This window comes from Gymnoscopelus microlampas (assembly GCF_963454915.1).
Source record: "Gymnoscopelus microlampas genome assembly, chromosome: 4".
NCBI classification, from domain to species: Eukaryota; Metazoa; Chordata; class Actinopteri; order Myctophiformes; family Myctophidae; genus Gymnoscopelus; species Gymnoscopelus microlampas.
The window spans coordinates 18,609,233-18,629,089 of record NC_139941.1 but is presented as its reverse complement, the minus strand read 5'-3'; the positions used below and the strand labels follow the sequence as shown (position 1 = coordinate 18,629,089).

The 19,857-nt window shown below is 43.5% G+C and overlaps 1 protein-coding gene across 1 annotated transcript; it reads right to left on the bottom strand.

The window, feature by feature from the left end:
- Window positions 1-11,792: 11,792 nt before the first annotated feature.
- On the bottom strand, window positions 11,793-15,817 carry LOC311043991 (beta-1,4-galactosyltransferase 1-like; the record flags this gene model as incomplete). The annotated part of the gene is made up of 2 exons (XM_084055414.1): window positions 11,793-12,670; window positions 15,802-15,817. The coding sequence occupies 2 exons, from the start codon at window positions 15,815-15,817 to the stop codon at window positions 11,793-11,795; spliced, it is 894 nt and encodes a 297-aa protein (XP_083911540.1).
- Window positions 15,818-19,857: the final 4,040 nt, after the last annotated feature.

Here is a 19,857-nt window from a genome sequence, read left to right as displayed (position 1 = left end):
CATAGTTATCACCCAACAACTATGTATTAATGTGCCCCATGGTCTCTTTTACACCTGTGATAATTATCAATATGTTTTACAGCAGCATTTATTAATAATAAATTATTGAAATATTACAGAATCACATCCTATTCAATGTAATCTTTAGAAAAATCATAAAAAATGCCAAAAACATAGTTATCGCCCAACAACTATATATTAATGTGCCCCATGGTCTCTTGTGCACCTGTGATGATTACCAATATGTTTTACAGCAGCATTTATTAATAATAAATTATTGAAATATTACAGAATCCCATCCAATTCAATGTAATCTTTAGAAAAATCATTAAAAAAATCCCCAAAACATAGTTATCACCCAACAACTATGTATTAATGTGCCCCATGGTCTCTTTTACACCTGTGATGATTATCAATATGTTTTACAGCAGCATTTATTAATAATAAATTATTGAAATAATAGAATCCCATCCATTTCAATGTAATCTTTAGAAAAATCTTAAGAAATCCAAAAAACATAGTTATCGCCCAACAACTATATATTAATGTGCCCCATGGTCTCTTTTACACCTGTGATGATTATCAATATGTTTTACAGCAGCAATTATTAATAATGAATTATTGAAATATTACAGAATCCCATCCATTTCAATGTAATCTTTAGAAAAATCATAAAAAATCCAAAAAACATAGTTATCACCCAACAACTATATATTAATGTGCCCCATGGTCTCTTGTAAAGCTTTGATGATTATCAATATGTTTTACAGCAGCAATTATTAATAATAAATTATTGAAATATTACAGAATCCCATCCATTTCAATGTAATCTTTAGAAAAATCATAAAAAATCCAAAAAACATAGTTATCACCCAACAACTATATATTAATGTGCCCCATGGTCTCTTGTAAAGCTTTGATGATTATCAATATGTTTTACAGCAGCAATTATTAATAATAAATTATTGAAATATTACAAAATCCCATCCATTTCAATGTAATCTTCAGAAAAATCATAACAAATCCAAAAAACATAGTTATCGCCCAACAACTATATATTAATGTGCCCCATGGTCTGTTTTACACTTGTGATGATTACCAATATGTTTTACAGCAGCATTTATTAATAATAAATTATTGAAATATTACAGAATCCCATCCATTTCAATGTAATCTTTAGAAAAATCATAAAAAATCCAAAAAACATAGTTATCACCCAACAACTATATATTAATGTGCCCCATGGTCTCTTGTACACCTGTGATTATTACCAATATGTTTTACAGTAGCAATTATTAATAATAAATTATTGAAATAGTACAGTATCCCATCCATTTCAATGTAATTTTTCAAAAAAATCATAAAAGATTCAAAACATAGTTATTATAGCGTAGCTTTAAGCAACTTCTTACAATGGGATATCATCGCCCCCTGGCGATCGCACAGAGCAACAACAGGACTCCCGGAACTCCAATGTCTATTGGATAAGGGTCAACCGGTAGTGGTATTTTTTATACCACTACCGGTTTCCGGTTTGCGTCACATGAGCTCCAGCTTAAGCAATTGCTTACTATGGGACACATACACGTCCCCCAGGGGAGCCCCCAGTTGTGACAACCCTTACCCACACGCTTGCCGAAGGCCTCAGGACCTGCCCCCGGCAGGACCCTGACCTACAGGCACCCCAGACCCCTCGGGTCGGGACGCGCAGGACATAAATCCTGTCCCTGTCACCAATACTGGATAAAACCTAGATTATCCAACCAGTGACAGAGAAACCAAGGCCTCCTCCTCCCTGGACCATGCCTAGCCGGTCCCAGGAGGGCAAGGAAGGCCAGCCAGGTAGGAAGAGAAGCATGCCCCCGGGCACCCCTCGCATTCCCTACCATGAAACTGGCCACTGCACACTTACAGGGAGAAGAAACATGCCCCAAGGCAAGTTTACACTCCCCCACCAGTAAGAAAGGTGCAAAAAGGTTTAGAAACAACCAATTAAACCGTGACGGGGAGAGAGAGAGCACGCCTCGCAGACCCCGTCGGAACCCGGCTGCTGCACTCACACAGGGAGAAAAGACATGCCCCAAGGCATGTCCAGACTCTTCTACCCGGAGTCAGTTCCCACACCCAAGACTGTACGCGCCATCGTAGATGCCGCCACGTCAAGGCTGTAAGTAGATGCAAAGGTCGAGGGAGACGACCAGTCAGCCGCGGAGCAGATCACCTGCATCGACACCCCTTTGTAAAGGGCCCAAGATGCAGCTACCTTCCGAGCAGAGAGGGCCCTCAGTCCCAGTGGAATAGGGACCCCTCTACTCTCGTACGCCAACCGAATCGCCTCCACGATCCATCTGGACAGGGTCGGTTTAGCCATCGCCTACCTCTGACTTCGGCCAAAGGCGACGAAAGGCTGAGACGACCTACGGCCCATAGCTGCACTCTAACAGTAGAGCTTCAGAGCCCTCACTGGACAGAGACAAAGTAACCGTTCATCCTTTGCCGAAAAGAACCGCGGAGGATGAAAAGCCCCCAGTCCCCGCAACTGCGCCGGTGTGGGACACGAAGGCCAAGTTGGGTTTCAACAAAACCCTCCTGCCGTCGTCCGAAAACCACATGCAGCCCCACTCACCGAGAGCGCCTGCATGTCACAGACGCGTCATGCCGTAAAAAGGGCCACCAGGAGCACCGTTTTGAGGCTTACGATCGTCAGATCTAAGTCTCAAAAGGTTCAAAAGGGGGGCCGGCATAGTGCTTCCAGCACCACGGTCAGGTCCCATCTGACCGTGGTGCGTCTACTCCCAAGACTGGCGTCTACTCCCAAGACTGGACCAGGTGATCGATCGAGAAGAACCGCGAGCACTCCGCGTTCTTCTTGGAGCCACCAGGCCGATTTGGGCCCGGCCGAACCGGGCCCAGATCAGGCCCAACGTCCTCGGGCATAGTGGCCAGTCCCCGTACCGGAGCCCTTGTTTTGGACAACCGGTCTGCACCCATGTCTCAGGAGGCCCGGTACATGAGTGGCGCGTAGTGAAGCCGAATGTTGTACGCTCCAAGGCGTAAGCATGCGCGCTAATCTGACCAAAACAAGAGACCCTAAGCCTCCTTGTTTGTAGGCAGAACACATCGTTGTGACATTTTCCGTTCTGACCAGGACATGGAACCCCACGATGTGGCTCTTGAAACCCTCGAGAGCGAGGAAGACTCCCAGCAACTCCAGGTATCCTAACCTGAGAAGCTGGCGTCCATGGTAATCACCTTCCAGGACACTACTGTGCCTACCCGTATCCTGACCCCTCTGGATAGGAAGGCCGTGTGTGTTCATGGTTCGAGTGACGACACAAACTGTGATGTCACTACCACTTTCCGTGAGCCCATGGTCTGCGGTATCCTCAGAGACCGCATCCATTGCTGGAAAGGTCTCTCGTGGAATCTGCCCAACCGGGTCAGGCGTATGGCCGAAGCCATGAGACCCGCGGCTTGCATGCATGTCCTGCACGTGACCCGGCGCCCCAGGCGCAGGGAGCGCACACATGTGAAAGAGCTCGCCGTCCTGTCCTGAGACAGGCGCGCAACCATCGTGGTGGAATCCAAAATTCCCACGAAGGTGGCTAGCTGGGAAGAATCAGAGCGCACTCCTGAGCGTCGATTGTGAAGCCCAGGGACTGCAGGTGCGTAATGGCCACCTCCGTGTGCCGTGCCACCTCCACCCTGGAGTCCGCTGCCAGCAGCCAGTTGTCTACATATGTCGCCAGACGCAGACCCTGCTGCCGCAGCGGGGCTATCGCCGCCTCCGTGCACAGTCACGAAAAAACCCTGTGGCTTAGTGACATGCCGGACGGGAGTACCGCATGCTTGCACGTCTCGCCTTCGTAACCGAAGCGCAGGGACTTTGCAGTGCGGCGGTTAGATTGGGACGTAAAGATAGGTATCCTTGATATCTATACCCGTCCACCAATCGCTTTTTCGTATGGTCTTCAACAGCGTCGCTGTTGTGAGCATACAAAGTTTAATTGAAAAACCTGCAGAATTCTGTTCAAACCCTTCAGGTTCAGAATAGCCCCCCCCCCCCCCCCCCTTCTTTTCACCAGGAAAAGCTCTGAATAATAACCCAGTCGGTTCTGATCCGGAGATAAATCACTGATTGTGCCCTTGCTCAGGAGAGCTGAAACCTCTTCCCTCAGCGTTATGGCCACTTGGCCCGACACGTGGGAGAACACTATCTTGCCCGATAGTGGAGGTTTGCTCGAAAATTGCAACCTGTATCCTGTTAACATGGTACGCAGCACTCAAGGATTCGGTTTGCATGCTTTCCATTCGGAAAAGCATCGAGCGAGAGGGTTCGTGGGGATGGTGGGGGCTGCTGAAATCATCTGCCCCGTCGGGCTCTGACCGATCGACGGTGGGGAAAGCCCGTGACGTAGACGGGGAATCCCACACACCGTAGACATCCGCCCTGTAGCATTGCTCGGTAGCGCTAGCTGGGCTAATGTCGGTCTCGTCACAGAGCACGCGCCCGTTCCCATGGGGATACGAGACGCTGTCGGCTCTCCAGACGTAGTCTCGGACCCTTGCCCCGGTGTAGTACTTACCCGGATCCGAACACCTCTCCGACCAGGGGAGTGTTGATGGAGCGACACCGGGGCCCGTCGAGGCGATTTCCGTTGAACTTCGTCCGCCATGTTCGTGAGGTCGATAGGAACGGACCTCTTGTGAGGTGTGTGTACCCGGAGCGAAAGTATTGCTCCCCCTGGGGACATTCGCCGGTGTAACACCGGGGTTCTGTGAGACGTAAACTTCCGCCTCACCTCCGCCATTTTGGCGAGGTGTTGGGAGGCGGCCATTTTGTGGCTCCTCCGTCCTGCAGAGGTGTTTTGCCGCCCTCTGCCGGACGGAAGAAGCAACTGCTGTGTCGCAGTTGGAAACAAAGTTTTGTTTACACAGAACCCCCCTTTCACATAGCATATTAGAGACATTTGATTCAAAATTAAAGGTTTCACTACCTGTATTTGATTCACAATGATTACAGCATGCACAGGATCTGTCCCTACAGCAGGGGTATTCAACTAGATTAGGCAGGGGGCCACAACTGTAAAATAACTTGGAGTCGGGGGCCACACAGCGCAAATGTGCACACAATTTGCGCGCGTACGCGCGCGAAATTTTTCGGGTCTAATTCGGGTCTAATTCGGTCTAATTCGGGTCTAATTCGGTTCTATTTGACCAATATAAATCAACCTTTTTTCGGGTCTAATTCGGTCTAATTCGGTTCTATTTAAGGGTCTAAGTTAAGTTCCAATGAAAGATGGCCTTTCAAGAACTAATGAAGGATAAATAATTTGTACTGTTTTAACTTTGATAACATAAATCAAAGTTAAAATAAATAATAATTATGAAAATTATTATTATTATTATTTTTTATTTTTTTTTTTTTTTTTTTTAATATGGCCAGGGGCCACAAGGAAGCTCCTCGCGGGCCGCACGTGGCCCGCGGGCCGCCAGTTGAATATCTATGCCCTACAGTGTTTGGGATGTCGCCCCGTTCTGTCGGGGGCGTTTCGGAAGCTGGCCCCGCATGACGCCGACCGAGGGGCCGTGACGGGAAAATCAGCTGGTGCTCACCCAGTAGAACCGGGAAATTAATGTCATTTACCCTCCCAACCCCCGCGCCGGGGCCCACTGTCCTTGCATCGGGGCCGAGGTGAGGGGGGGGTTGGGGAGCTTTCTTGTCGTCCTTACGCCTTACGTCCTGGAAACCAAGAGAGCTATCGGGTCGCTCCCAGGAACTAGCTCTGGTGGAGGACGCCCTGGATGCACCACGCTGACGTCCAGAGGTGCGTCTGCCGCCCCCAGGCCTTGCTGTTTAGGCCTGGCCACAGCGGGGGTTGCGGGGGTTGAGAGGAGGCCTGTGGTTGTGTCCTTGAGCTGCTTCTCCGCCGCCTTGGTCTTGATGATCCAGTCGGCAGCGGTGTCGAAGAGGTTGTCCGGTTTGAGCGGGAGGCTTTTCAGACCCGAGGTCAAGATGGCCTTGCAACCAGAGGCGAGCTCGAGCCACTGTAGTCTCTCTAAGTCGGCTGTGAGAGGCATGGTTCGGCCCATCCACATCAGGGCGGTAGAGGAGCAGAGTATTGCGAGCTGGACCAGCCTCGCTAGCTCCACTGCGTCTGCAATGAAAGTTTCGTGTACCTGAGCCGCTGATGCCGTGTCCTCCAGGGGCCGGGCTTGCATCTCCGCAAGCTTCGCCGCGGCGGAACCCTGGAAAAGCGACTCCATGTTAGTACCTTGGCTGCCGTTGCCGAGGCCTTGTAGAGTGTGGCGTGCGTCGTGGTCTTGGACCTCCTGGTGTGGTCGGTCCCCGCGATGGGGACCCCGATGGACGTCTTCACCTGCTCCATCGGCTGCTCAAGCACTGAGCACTTGAGCACTGCGGACACGGGCTCCAGCGGTTCCGACGCCTGGCTGGCAACCGCAGGAGCCACCGCTGGGTCCGGAGCAGGCTCCGATGCAGGCTCAGGACGGTCCGGGCTGGACAACGGTACCTTCTGAGACTGCTGGTAGGATGTTGGGCCTATATCCTCCTCCTCGTCCACCACCACGATGAATTCCTCGTCCTCGCCGTCCGAGTCGCTGCATTCCGTGGCAGTGTCTCCCCATGCGGCGATGGAGGTGGTGGGGGAGAAGGCTGGGAGGCCCGACAGCCTCGGCAGCGACCTCTCGGTCAGGGGATGAGGGAGCGGCCCTAGAGGCCTGCTCATCCCGGACCTTGCTGATGGCTCCACTGGCGCGTGGGGCCGAGTGGAGCGGAGGGCCCAAGGCCCCTGGGCTAGTGCTAGCTTCCTCGGTGCCTTTGATTGGGGAGCTTCGGGGCTAGCACCGCCGCTTGTCGAGGCCGCTAGGTCCATGGCCCTTTGCAGGCGCCGGTCTAGCTGGGCCTCGGAGAACATCCCGCATGGCCCGCAGCCGCCTTTGTCCTGGCCCCGCTCGCAAGCAAGCCAGCCATGGCTCGGGCCAAGGCAGGAGATGCAAAGGCAGTGGTCGTCGTCCGCAGCGACCAGGAAACCGCATCCTCGGAACGCGCAGTGACGAGGTGCCTCCATCTTTTCCCTCTTCCGTCGAGACACGAGGCGAAAAAAAGGCTAGGCTGCTAGCCTAGCCATTAGCTTTAGCTTTAGCGTTAGCCTTAGCTCAGTCGCGGTGCCTTGTGGCAATGAAAACGGAGAGGACAGGAAAAGAAAGTAAAACTAGAAAATGTGCTCCTCGGAGCACAGGTCTCCGCCAGTACTGTTCATGATTAATCCTGTCTTACCTCACTTCAAAAAATATAAATGATCTTTTGAAGTGACACACCTATTTATAGGACTCTATTTCATCATGCGTCTCGCTAGCCAATCAAAGCACACCCTTTCAACATATTGTCACGTGTTGTCACATGGGTATTGTTGGATTTTGTCAGTTTCCCCTTAGTTATGCTTCGTTGGCTCCGTGTGCTTCGCGTTGGCAGAGTGGAAGAAGAGCTCATGTGACGCAATGGTATTTATACCACTACCGGTTTCCGATGATATCCCATAGTAGGCAGTTACGCTTGGGATTCTGTAATATTTCAATATTTTTTTAGTAATAAATGCTGCTGTAAAACATATTGATAATCATCACAGGTGTACAAGAGACCGGGGGAACATTAATATATAGTTGTTGGGCGATAACTATGTTTTTTGGATTTCTTATGATTTTTCTAAAGATTACATTGAAGTGGATGGGATTCTGTAATATTTCAATAATTTATTATTAATAAATGCTGCTGTAAAACATATTGGTAATCATCACAGGTGCACAAGAGACCATGGGGCACATTAATATATAGTTGTTGGGCGATAACTATGTTTTTGGCATTTTTTATGATTTTTCTAAAGATTACATTGAATAGGATGTGATTCTGTAATATTTCAATAATTTATTATTAATAAATGCTGCTGTAAAACATATTGATAATTATCACAGGTGTAAAAGAGACCATGGGGCACATTAATACATAGTTGTTGGGTGATAACTATGTTTTGGGGATTTTTTTTATGATTTTTCTAAAGATTACTTTGAATTGGATGGGATTCTGTAATATTTCAATAATTTATTATTAATAAATGCTGCTGTAAAACATATTGGTAATCATCACAGGTGCACAAGAGACCATGGGGCACATTAATATATAGTTGTTGGGCGATAACTATGTTTTTGGCATTTTTTATGATTTTTCTAAAGATTACATTGAATAGGATGTGATTCTGTAATATTTCAATGATTTATTATTAATAAATGCTGCTGTAAAACATATTGGTAATCATCACAGGTGCACAAGAGACCATGGGGCACATTAATATATAGCTGTTGGGCGATAACTATGTTTTTTGGATTTCTTATGATTTTTCTAAAGATTACATTGAAATGGATGGGATTCTATTATTTCAATAATTTATTATTAATAAATGCTGCTGTAAAACATATTGGTAATCATCACAGGTGCACAAGAGACCATGGGGCACATTAACATATAGTTGTTGGGTGATAACTATGTTTTTTGGACTTTTTGGGATTTTTTTTAAAGATTACATTGAAATGCATGGGATTCTATAATATTTCAATAAATGTATTATTAATAATTGCTGCTGTAAAACATATTGATAATCATCACAGCTTTACAAGAGACCATGGGGCACATTAATATCTAGTTGTTGGGTGATAACTATGTTTTTTGGATTTCTTATGATTTTTCTAAAGATTATATTGAAAAGGATGGGATTCTTTAATATTTCAATAATTTATTATTAATAAATGCTGCTGTAAAACATATTGGTAATCATCACAGGTGTAAAAGAGACCATGGGGCACATTAATACATAGTTGTTGGGTGATAACTATGTTTTGGGGATTTTTTATGATTTTTCTAAAGATTACATTGAATTGGATGGGATTCTGTAATATTTCAATAATTTATTATTAATAAATGCTGCTGTAAAACATATTGATAATCATCACAGGTGTAAAAGAGACCATGGGGCACATTAATATATAGTTGTTGGGCGATAACTATGTTTTTTGGATTTCTTATGATTTTTCTAAAGATTACATTGAAATGGATGGGATTCTATTATTTCAATAATTTATTATTAATAAATGCTGCTGTAAAACATATTGATAATCATCACAGGTGTACAAGAGACCATGGGGCACATTAATATATAGTTGTTGGGCGATAACTATGTTTTTTGGATTTCTTATGATTTTTCTAAAGATTACATTGAAATGGATGGGATTCTATTATTTCAATAATTTATTATTAATAAATGCTGCTGTAAAACATATTGGTAATCATCACAGGTGCACAAGAGACCATGGGGCACATTAACATATAGTTGTTGGGTGATAACTATGTTTTTTGGACTTTTTGGGATTTTTTTTAAAGATTACATTGAAATGCATGGGATTCTATAATATTTCAATAAATGTATTATTAATAATTGCTGCTGTAAAATATATTGATAATCATCACAGCTTTACAAGAGACCATGGGGCACATTAATATCTAGTTGTTGGGTGATAACTATGTTTTTTGGATTTCTTATGATTTTTCTAAAGATTATATTGAAATGGATGGGTTTTTTTAATATTTCAATAATTTATTATTAATAAATGCTGCTGTAAAACATATTGGTAATCATCACAGGTGTACAAGAGACCATGGGGCACATTAATATATAGTTGTTGGGTGATAACTATGTTTTGGGGATTTTTTATGATTTTTTTAAAGATTACATTGAAATGCATGGGATTCTATAATATTTCAATAATTTATTATTAATAATTGCTGCTGTAAAACATATTGGTAATCATCACAGGTGTACAAGAGACCATGGGGCACATTAATATATAGTTGTTGGGCAATAACTATGTTTTTTGGATTTGTTATGATTTTTTTAAAGATTACATTGAATAGGATGGGATTCTGTAATATTTCAATAATTTATTATTAATAAATGCTGCTGTAAAACATATTAGTAATCATCACAGGTGCACAAGAGACCATGGGGCACATTAATATATAGTTGTTGGGCGATAACTATGTTTTTGGGATTTTTTTATGATTTTTCTAAAGATTACATTGAATAGGATGGGATTCTGTAATATTTCAATAATTTATCATTAATAAATGCTGCTGTAAAACATATAAGTAATCATCACAGGTGCACAAGAGACCATGGGGCACATTAATATATAGTTGTTGGGTGATAACTATGTTTTTTGGATTTTTTATGATTTTTTTAAAGATTACCTTGAAATGCATGGGATTCTATAATATTTCAATAATTTATTATTAATAATTGCTGCTGTAAAACATATTGGTAATCATCACAGGTGTACAAGAGACCATGGGGCACATTAATATATAGCTGTTGGGCGATAACTATGTTTTTTGGATTTCTTATGATTTTTCTAAAGATTACATTGAAATGGATGGGATTCTGTAATATTTCAATAATTTATTATTAATAAATGCTGCTGTAAAACATATTGGTAATCATCACAGGTGCACAAGAGACCATGGGGCACATTAATATATAGTTGTTGGGTGATAACTATGTTTTTTGGATTTTTTATGATTTTTTTAAAGATTACATTGAAATGCATGGGATTCTATAATATTTCAATAATTTATTATTAATAAATGCTGCTGTAAAACATATTGGTAATCATCACAGGTGCACAAGAGACCATGGGGCACATTAATATATAGTTGTTGGGCGATAACTATGTTTTTTGGATTTCTTATGATTTTTCTAAAGATTACATTGAAATGGATGGGATTCTGTAATATTTCAATAATTTATTATTAATAATTGCTGCTGTAAAACATATTGATAATCATCACAGGTGCACAGGAGACCATGGGGCACATTAATATATAGTTGTTGGGCGATAACTATGTTTTTTGGATTTTTTATGATTTTTCTAAAGATTACATTGAAATGGATGGGATTCTGTAATATTTCAATAATTTATTCTTAATAATTGCTGCTGTAAAACATATTGATAATCATCACAGTTGTACAAGAGACCATGGGACACATTAATATTTAGTTGTTGGGTGATAACTATGTTTTTTGACTGATTTTCTGAAAAATTACATTGAAATGGATGGGATTCTGTAATATTTCAATATTTTATTATTAATAATCGGTACAGTAAAATATATTGGTAATAATCACATATTGTAACGGACACACATGGGCACAATAACATTTAGTTGCTGGGTGATAACTCTGTTTTTAGATTTTTTTTATGATTTTCCAAAGAATTACATTAAACTGTATGGGATTTTGTAATATTACAATATTTTATTATTAATAATTTGTGCAGTAAAACATTTCGGTAATAATCACAGACGAGAACATTAGACACAAACAATGTTTTTAGTTGGTTTTATTACATTTTTACATGTATATATTGAAGTAACTGGGATTTACGATTTCATTGAACGCACCATCAGTCCGCCTAACCGTAAAAAGCCAGTAGCTGCGCAATCATTTTTGACGCGCGGCTAGCGCGACTGACTCTCTCTGAAGAGCGGCCAGCGTGACCGCAGTCACAAACTCATCACAAAAAAAGAAAAACACACATATTCACTTCATGAAGTGAAGCACATATTTTGGTACCAAATTAACCGCGCGCACGCGGACCGGCCGCGCATGCACGCACGCTGCGCACCCAAGAGCGCGGACACAAATCGGCGCCCCTGTCCCTTAGTGTCATTGTATGACCGGCCCCTTGCCGATGTCCACGGTGACGTTGGTGTACAGCGGTCCTCTCGTTGTCCTCACCACCTTGTAGGACAGAGAGTTGATCCCGTCTGTTGTCCAGGTCCGTTTGGTGTGAGCGATTTGGTCAAATCTCTCTGCGTTTTCTGGATTGCCTTTGTCTTTCGCATGAGGGATGTTCTTCATCTTGGCCACCTCTCCATTGGGACGTGACACGGACATACCAACAAGCATAACCCTATTATAAGCGTCATCATCCTCGCCGCCCCATCCCCAATAGTTGTTTGGGAAACCATTGATTTTCAAAAACTGCTCTATACTCATCGATGTTACGCCTCCAAAGGCAGTGGGATATGGTAACTGGAAGTCGAACTTCTCAACGGCGGAAGCCAGGTGTCTGGGCTGGCTGAAGCAACCATATAAGTTCCGGTCGTTCATTGGAATCAGGTCCACGTCGCTGAACACAAAGCAATTGTAGTCACGATCCTTCAGGGCCTCAGCGAAACCAATGTTCAACAGCTTAGCCCTATTAAACGTCTCTTCGCCATGCTGTTGGACGACATACACTGTATAGTCCAGCTGCTGTCGTTGCAGTATGGGGTGAAGGTAGTGGAGCCAAAATGTGAGGTGCTCTTCTCTGTGTCTGAAGGGAATGATCACGGCCACCTTCTGGGAGGACACACACTCTTTTGGTCCATAGCGACCACCGGCCTCAACGTTAGGGTTCTCCTTCAGAGTTTGCTCTAGACTCACTTTGGTGCTGACATTCACATTCAGGGCGCCAATCAAGAGGGGAGAAACGTCGGGACATCGTGTTGTTTTGTCTGGTGGTGCAGCGGGTGGAGGGGGGGGGGGGGGTGTGGCCTGCCCTGCAAACACCAGCAACACCACTAACAACAATAACAACACTAACGTAAGACTAACACTAAGTATCTGTTTAAACCTTTGCATCGCGGCTGGTCTGGTCTGCCAGCTGCCCTGTCCTGTGTCGGCAGGCAGGCGATATGCGGATATATTCAGGATATATTCAGGATGTATTGCCTCTGAAAGTATTAGTTCTCGGCTCTAAAGCTCAGTAGATAAGGTTAGAAATCGCTCACTTCCCGTTCTCAACAAACACAGAGCTCTATGGTTCATTCGTGTCTCTTAAATAGCCCGCAGGCCGTGACGTGTATTGTCGTCACTGTGACCTCATCTGGCCTTATAAGTGTAAAGTAACCAATTACATTTACTCAAGTACTGTACCTAAGTACAATTTTGAGGTACTTTTACTTTACTGGAGTCTATACTTTTACTTCTACTCCACTACATCTCAGAGGCAAATATTGTATTTTTACTCCACTACAATTATTTGAAAACTTGAGTTACTAGTTACTTTGCAGATATAAATTATTACATTATAAAACATATATTAACCACTTTAGCCCTACTTTATACCTAGGCTATTTGAAAATAGCCGATCTACAAACTGTTTTGTAGATCTGCTATTTTCAAACATTTTAGTACTTTTACTTTAAAGATCGGGCAACCCATAGTGCTTAACATCAGTAATACAGTGATTGAATCAACCCAGCCAGGCTATAACAGTATGTTACATTAATGTCAGATAAGGTGTTGTGTTTCCATGGAGGAAGGAAACCCCACAGATGGTGACTGGGATGAATAATCTAATGAACACATGCAGCCTCACAGGCACGTGCACACATAGACATCAAAGGGGGCTTGAGCCCCTGCCCTTTTACCCATCTGTAAAAGTGCCCTCTCCAGACATTGGGCCTCATTCAGCAATGAATTCGTAAGTTGTCTTCTTAAATTTCTTCCTAAGTGAATTCCTAAGAGAAGTCGAGTCAGATTCATGAAATGTTCTTAGGCTCTGCCTGCAGTCACACCTGTGTGTGATTGCTGCACACAGAAATCACAGGAAATCACACAGAGAAATAAAGTTGAGAGAATGAAGTAAAGAATACCTAAACTAAAGCCTAAAGATGGTGGAACACCATACTCCAGGTAGGAAGGGGACTTGAAAATGGGGGTGTGGCGAATGTCGGGATATGGGGGTGGGGGTATGGGGGGGCGATGAGGGTGGGTTGGGTGGGGGGTTATGGGGTGGGTATGGGGCTTGGGCTTCAACTCAACCGGGTCTGTTTGGGTTAGATGCATTTGGCTGCAGACCCCCACCTGAAAATATTTTCTGCTAGGGAAATGTTTTCAAGATTTATCAAAATGTTTCGAAAATAGCCGATCTACAAGTTCAAAATTGCCAGTAATGGGACGCGTTGTGAGCTTGTAGATCAGCTATTTTCAAACAAAGTATAAAATAGGGTTAAAGTGATTAAACTGTTCCTCGTTTGCTGTGGACCCCCTGGAACAGCTTCAAGGACCCCTGGGGGTCCCCAGACCACACCTTTGAGAACCTTTGCTCTAAAGATATGATAAAAATATTATTGTAATTTAAATCCTATATTATACAACTGTAGAATTGAAGAAACTTCGAGAATTAATTATTTTTGCACAAACATATCACACTTAAGAACTCAAAGGCCACCCTAAGAGTGCTCTCTAGTATGCGTAGATTTCTTCTTAACTTAAGAACAAATCACAGCTAAGAAAACATTTGTGAATGCCAAAATCTCTTAAAAAACTTCTTAAGTGGCTCATTGAAATGCATGGGATTCTATAATATTTCAATAATTTATTATTAATAAATGCTGCTGTAAAACATATTGGTAATCATCACAGGTGCACAAGAGACCATGGGGCACATTAATATATAGTTGTTGGGCGATAACTATGTTTTTTGGATTTCTTATGATTTTTCTAAAGATTACATTGAAATGGATGGGATTCTGTAATATTTCAATAATTTATTATTAATAATTGCTGCTGTAAAACATATTGATAATCATCACAGGTGCACAGGAGACCATGGGGCACATTAATATATAGTTGTTGGGCGATAACTATGTTTTTTGGATTTTTTATGATTTTTCTAAAGATTACATTGAAATGGATGGGATTCTGTAATATTTCAATAATTTATTCTTAATAATTGCTGCTGTAAAACATATTGATAATCATCACAGTTGTACAAGAGACCATGGGACACATTAATATTTAGTTGTTGGGTGATAACTATGTTTTTTGACTGATTTTCTGAAAAATTACATTGAAATGGATGGGATTCTGTAATATTTCAATATTTTATTATTAATAATCGGTACAGTAAAATATATTGGTAATAATCACATATTGTAACGGACACACATGGGCACAATAACATTTAGTTGCTGGGTGATAACTCTGTTTTTAGATTTTTTTTATGATTTTCCAAAGAATTACATTAAACTGTATGGGATTTTGTAATATTACAATATTTTATTATTAATAATTTGTGCAGTAAAACATTTCGGTAATAATCACAGACGAGAACATTAGACACAAACAATGTTTTTAGTTGGTTTTATTAAATTTTTACATGTATATATTGAAGTAACTGGGATTTACGATTTCATTGAACGCACCATCAGTCCGCCTAACCGTAAAAAGCCAGTAGCTGCGCAATCATTTTTGACGCGCGGCTAGCGCGACTGACTCTCTCTGAAGAGCGGCCAGCGTGACCGCAGTAAAAAAAAGGGGGTTTTGCCCCCTGGGTACTCAGCGATTCTGAGAAGGAAGGGACAGAGGGGTCACCGTGTCAAAAACATGGCTCCCCATCCGCTTCCGTTCTATTTCCTTCTCTAAAACCCCTATAACTCCGAAACTTTTTACGCTGGGGAAAACGACTCATTTTGTATCCGCGAAATTCTGGCACCCAAGATATTTTTAATACCTCTAAAATAAATAATAAAAAATAAGACCATTACTGCGTCAAAGGTAATCAACAAGCTATACTATAAAAACGGGTCAAACATTGGCCAAATTGACAAATAATATAAGAAAAAGGCAAACATTATATTTTTCAGTGGAACCGAGTCAAACTAAATGTGTCATCCTGTCTGACCTTCGGTCCTCCTCATCTTGTCCTAGGGTATGGATTGTGTAGAAAGGTAGTTCTGGCGTAGTTGTTCGTAATTTGCAATGTTACAATTTATAACAGATTAGTATTGAAATCTTCTTCTTTAGATAAATCTAAAGAACTCACAATTTGCTAGCCTGGTAAACCATCTCGGTCGTATGAATTCACATTAGCATGTGTCTTCTGCAGACCGGTCTGGCCCCAAGTCACTAGCGTATGGTGGGTTCTAACGTGGACCGGGCCAGATTCTTAAACCGCCCGCCCCCGCCCCCTCGCGGGGGGGGGGCTCGCGCAACGACGGCTGATAAGTGACAGTCTATTGAGAATTACCATCAGCGTTAATGCAAGAGAGAGACGTGAATAAAACACAATAAAACTAAAAAAACAACTGTTTACCTGGCAAGAGAACCGGTTTGACGGGGAAACCGTTTTTTAATGGCCACCCATTAACTATCCGGCCGAATGCAAATAAGCCCGATTTGAAAACAAAGGCGTGCTAATGTTGTTATGTAGATTTTTTGTTTTTTTCCCCCTGGGGGCAGTGGGGGAGCAGAGTTTTCCAGACCGGGCCATGGCCCCATTGGCCTCTATGACGATACGCCCTTGCCCCAAGTGCTGTGTGGGCATTTCGCAGAAATCAAAAAGTGGAAGAGCCAATCAGCGTCTGTCAATCACAGGGCCCTGAGCGCTTGTGGCCAGACCGGTCTGCAGAAGTCGCATGATAATGTGATCATCTGGAGGCCAATGTGATATATTGGGCATATAATTGGGCATTGCTGACATCATAGTGACATCATAGTGATGACGCACGTGGCAAGGCGATCAGCTTAAAATTGTGTTCTGATCCAACACCCTGGAGTTATTACTGGCCATACTAATATCCATAATCGCCTATCCCCATAAATGGAGACAAAGTCTGACAGTATAGAATCGCTAGAAATGGAGATAACTGGAAACATCCAGGACTGACATCATAGTCCCCGGTCTGACATCAGTACACTCCTTCTAGAAACTCCATATATGGAGATAACCGGAAACATCCAGGACTGACATCATAGTCCCCGGTTTGGGCATGACGGACACAGCCAGCTCCATATATGGGTATGCCTGACACCACCTGACATCACCGCCGTGATGTCAGGAGCCACCCCTGGCCTTATAAAACACGCTGAATGTCAGGGTTGAAACCACTCTCCTCATCGGCACTAGCCCAGTCTTAACCCTTCCAGAGTAACCAACATCGACCCAAGCAGGATCAGCTCACCAGACAACCCAGTGTACTCAGCGACAATCGAAGATCATCTTGACCCTATACAGAGTACCAGGACAACTGGCTGGCAGGTGCAGTAGGACAAATATTTAACAGTGAACTCAACTAGGCCTACTCCCTCTTTTCCTCAGTGGTGCTGGTGTTAGGAAATGTTACGCTGGGCCGTGCATCAGAAAGGAAAACAAGATTCTTCCGCCCACCTCAGTAATCTTGCTGCTGTGGTTGTTGGCCAAAAGGTGTACGCCTTTGGACGACGCAAGCACTGCACTGATCAGATGGCTGTGGATATCTTCAACGCAGTGTCTTTACGATGGATTCAGTTGCCCCCAGTGACAGCTAGAGGAGGAAAACATCCTTCTGAGGTTCCCCACGAGCGGGACAGCCACACAGCTGTGTTGATAGAACATATCGTCTACATCTGGGGGGGATGTAGGTACGGCACGATGACGCCAAGCAACGAGCTTTTTGCATTTGATGTCAGCACCCACAGATGGTTCAAGCCTAATGTTTCTGGGACTGTGCACGTGGTGAAGCAGCGGCACTCAGCCTGTGTCTTGGGGAAGGATATGTATATCTCGTATCTAGGATACAATCATGTGACGGGATGCACTAATAATGACATCTACAAGTTGGACACCACCACAATGGTCTGGACTTTAATTAACACCAGAGGCAGGCCAGCACCTCCTTCAGCACACTCTGCCACAATCATCGGGACAAATATGTTTGTATTTTCGGCCTACTACCAGAACCAATGCATTTCGAATTCGAACTACTATGGCTGCATCAAAGTGTTTGACATGGAGACCAGCTGTTGGCTGAGCACGCCTTCTGCACAGCTTTCTCCAGAAGGGCGCGTGTATCATTCAGCCTTTGCCTACAATGGAGAGCTGTACATAGTTGGCGGCAGCAGATTTTACCAAAACATTAAATTCAAAAATCTGTGGAAGTTCAATCCAGAGACTTTCTCCTGGAAAACGGTTGAGGTCAAGGGGAATGGCCCATGTGGGATGTCATACAGGTGGTGTTGCATGGTGGGAGATCATAGCATCATCTTTGGAGTAGACACGACCACTGAGCTGAACATCTTAGACCTTAGTCCTAGTCTGAAGATGTTATGCAAGCTAGCAGTTATTCAGTATGGTCTGGAACAGTCGGATCTCCCACATGACATCAGGTGGGAACTGGCAGCCATGATGAGAACCAACAACAGAAACTGAAACAAGAATGAATGACATAGATGTCATGGTGAACGGAGAGTTGGCATTGGCTGGATGTTTGTGGGATGGGGGTTTGTGAGGGCAGGCCATATGGCATGTGGTGGATTGTTGGTCTGTGTGATGAGTGTGATTTATGCTATGTAGGAGATTGATGTGGTTGCCATTGGTAGTTATAACATAGTTTGGGAATGTATTAAATGCAGATGTGTGTGACCATTTTTGACTGGAGGACAGTCATCTCACTGGTGCCCATTGTGCCCAAATTTGGGGCAGAGGTTCTGAATTGGCATCGACAGGACACACACACACACACACACACACACACACACGGACGGACGGACGGACGGACACACAGACGGACGGACAGGGGGTAAATCATGCTCTCTCGCCAGGCCGAAAGAGAAAATTACATATCCGTAATCTACATGTACATGGTAGACTTAACATAAAATATAATAATGAATGTCAGGGGAAAATTACGAACTATTTCGGTCTTCTAGATAAGTACTCGTTTACTCGAATATACATTTGCACCCCTACTACTGTACAGCTTTTTGTTTTGTTTGGTAGTTCAGGGTGGGTAGGTACCTTGAACATTTCCAGGAGGGTCTCCTTCTTTATCTCCAGCCTCTCGAAGGGCTGCTTCTCCTTGATGATCTTCTTGCACAATTGGTCTCCAGACCTGGAAAGTCATTGCTTGACACGCACCTATCAAACGACAAGTGGGGATAAGAACTCAAAACACAAGCCGTGGAAACTTTTGGGGCCTACATTCACAATGTGAAAGTGCTTATAACTCTTAAGTTGGTTTGTTGAAGTCCTTCTACCAAATATTTGACCATATGTTCAGACATTTCGTCCAATAACACAATTCAGTTATGGCCAAACCCTCTAAAACCCCTGGGTAAACCCTACAAGCACAGGCGTTAGTAGTCCCTTAACAATGTGAGAATGACCTGGCAACAACCCCCCCCCCCCAAGCATTAATGTAACTTCAATATAGAAGCTGTGGAATGAATTAGACAGCCTTCTTACATGCCTGCAAGCGTGAGAGAAAAAAAAACATCAGTTTCAATTAAAGGTCAAAACCCTAGGTGGGGTTGGCGAAAGGGCCTACTCTGTGTGGAGTTTGTATGTTCTCCCCGTGTCTCCTAGGGTAGTTAATACCCTCACAAAAACATCCTGGTCACTATACTGCCTCCCCCTGGTCAGCCGGGGCCTGGAGGGGAAGGGAACTGGTTGGAATAATGTGTTCCAAGCACTACGTCCAACCAGGGAAACTCCCCCCTGTCAGTTGACAAGAAAGTCAGTTGGCTCTCATGCATTGAAGGAGGCATGAGCTCGGCCCTGGCCTCCCTAGGCTGGTGGGGGGAGTGTAGTGCCCAGGATCACTTAGCAAATTGGCACTGGGTGAAAAAAGGGTTACAAAATCAAGGGATAAAAATTATAAGAAAAAAAAATTTAAGGTCAAAAGAAAATGTGGTAAAGTTGCTTACTAAGGTGGTTTATTCAGGCTTGCCAAAGCCTCAGTTATAATTGGTCATGCTCCAG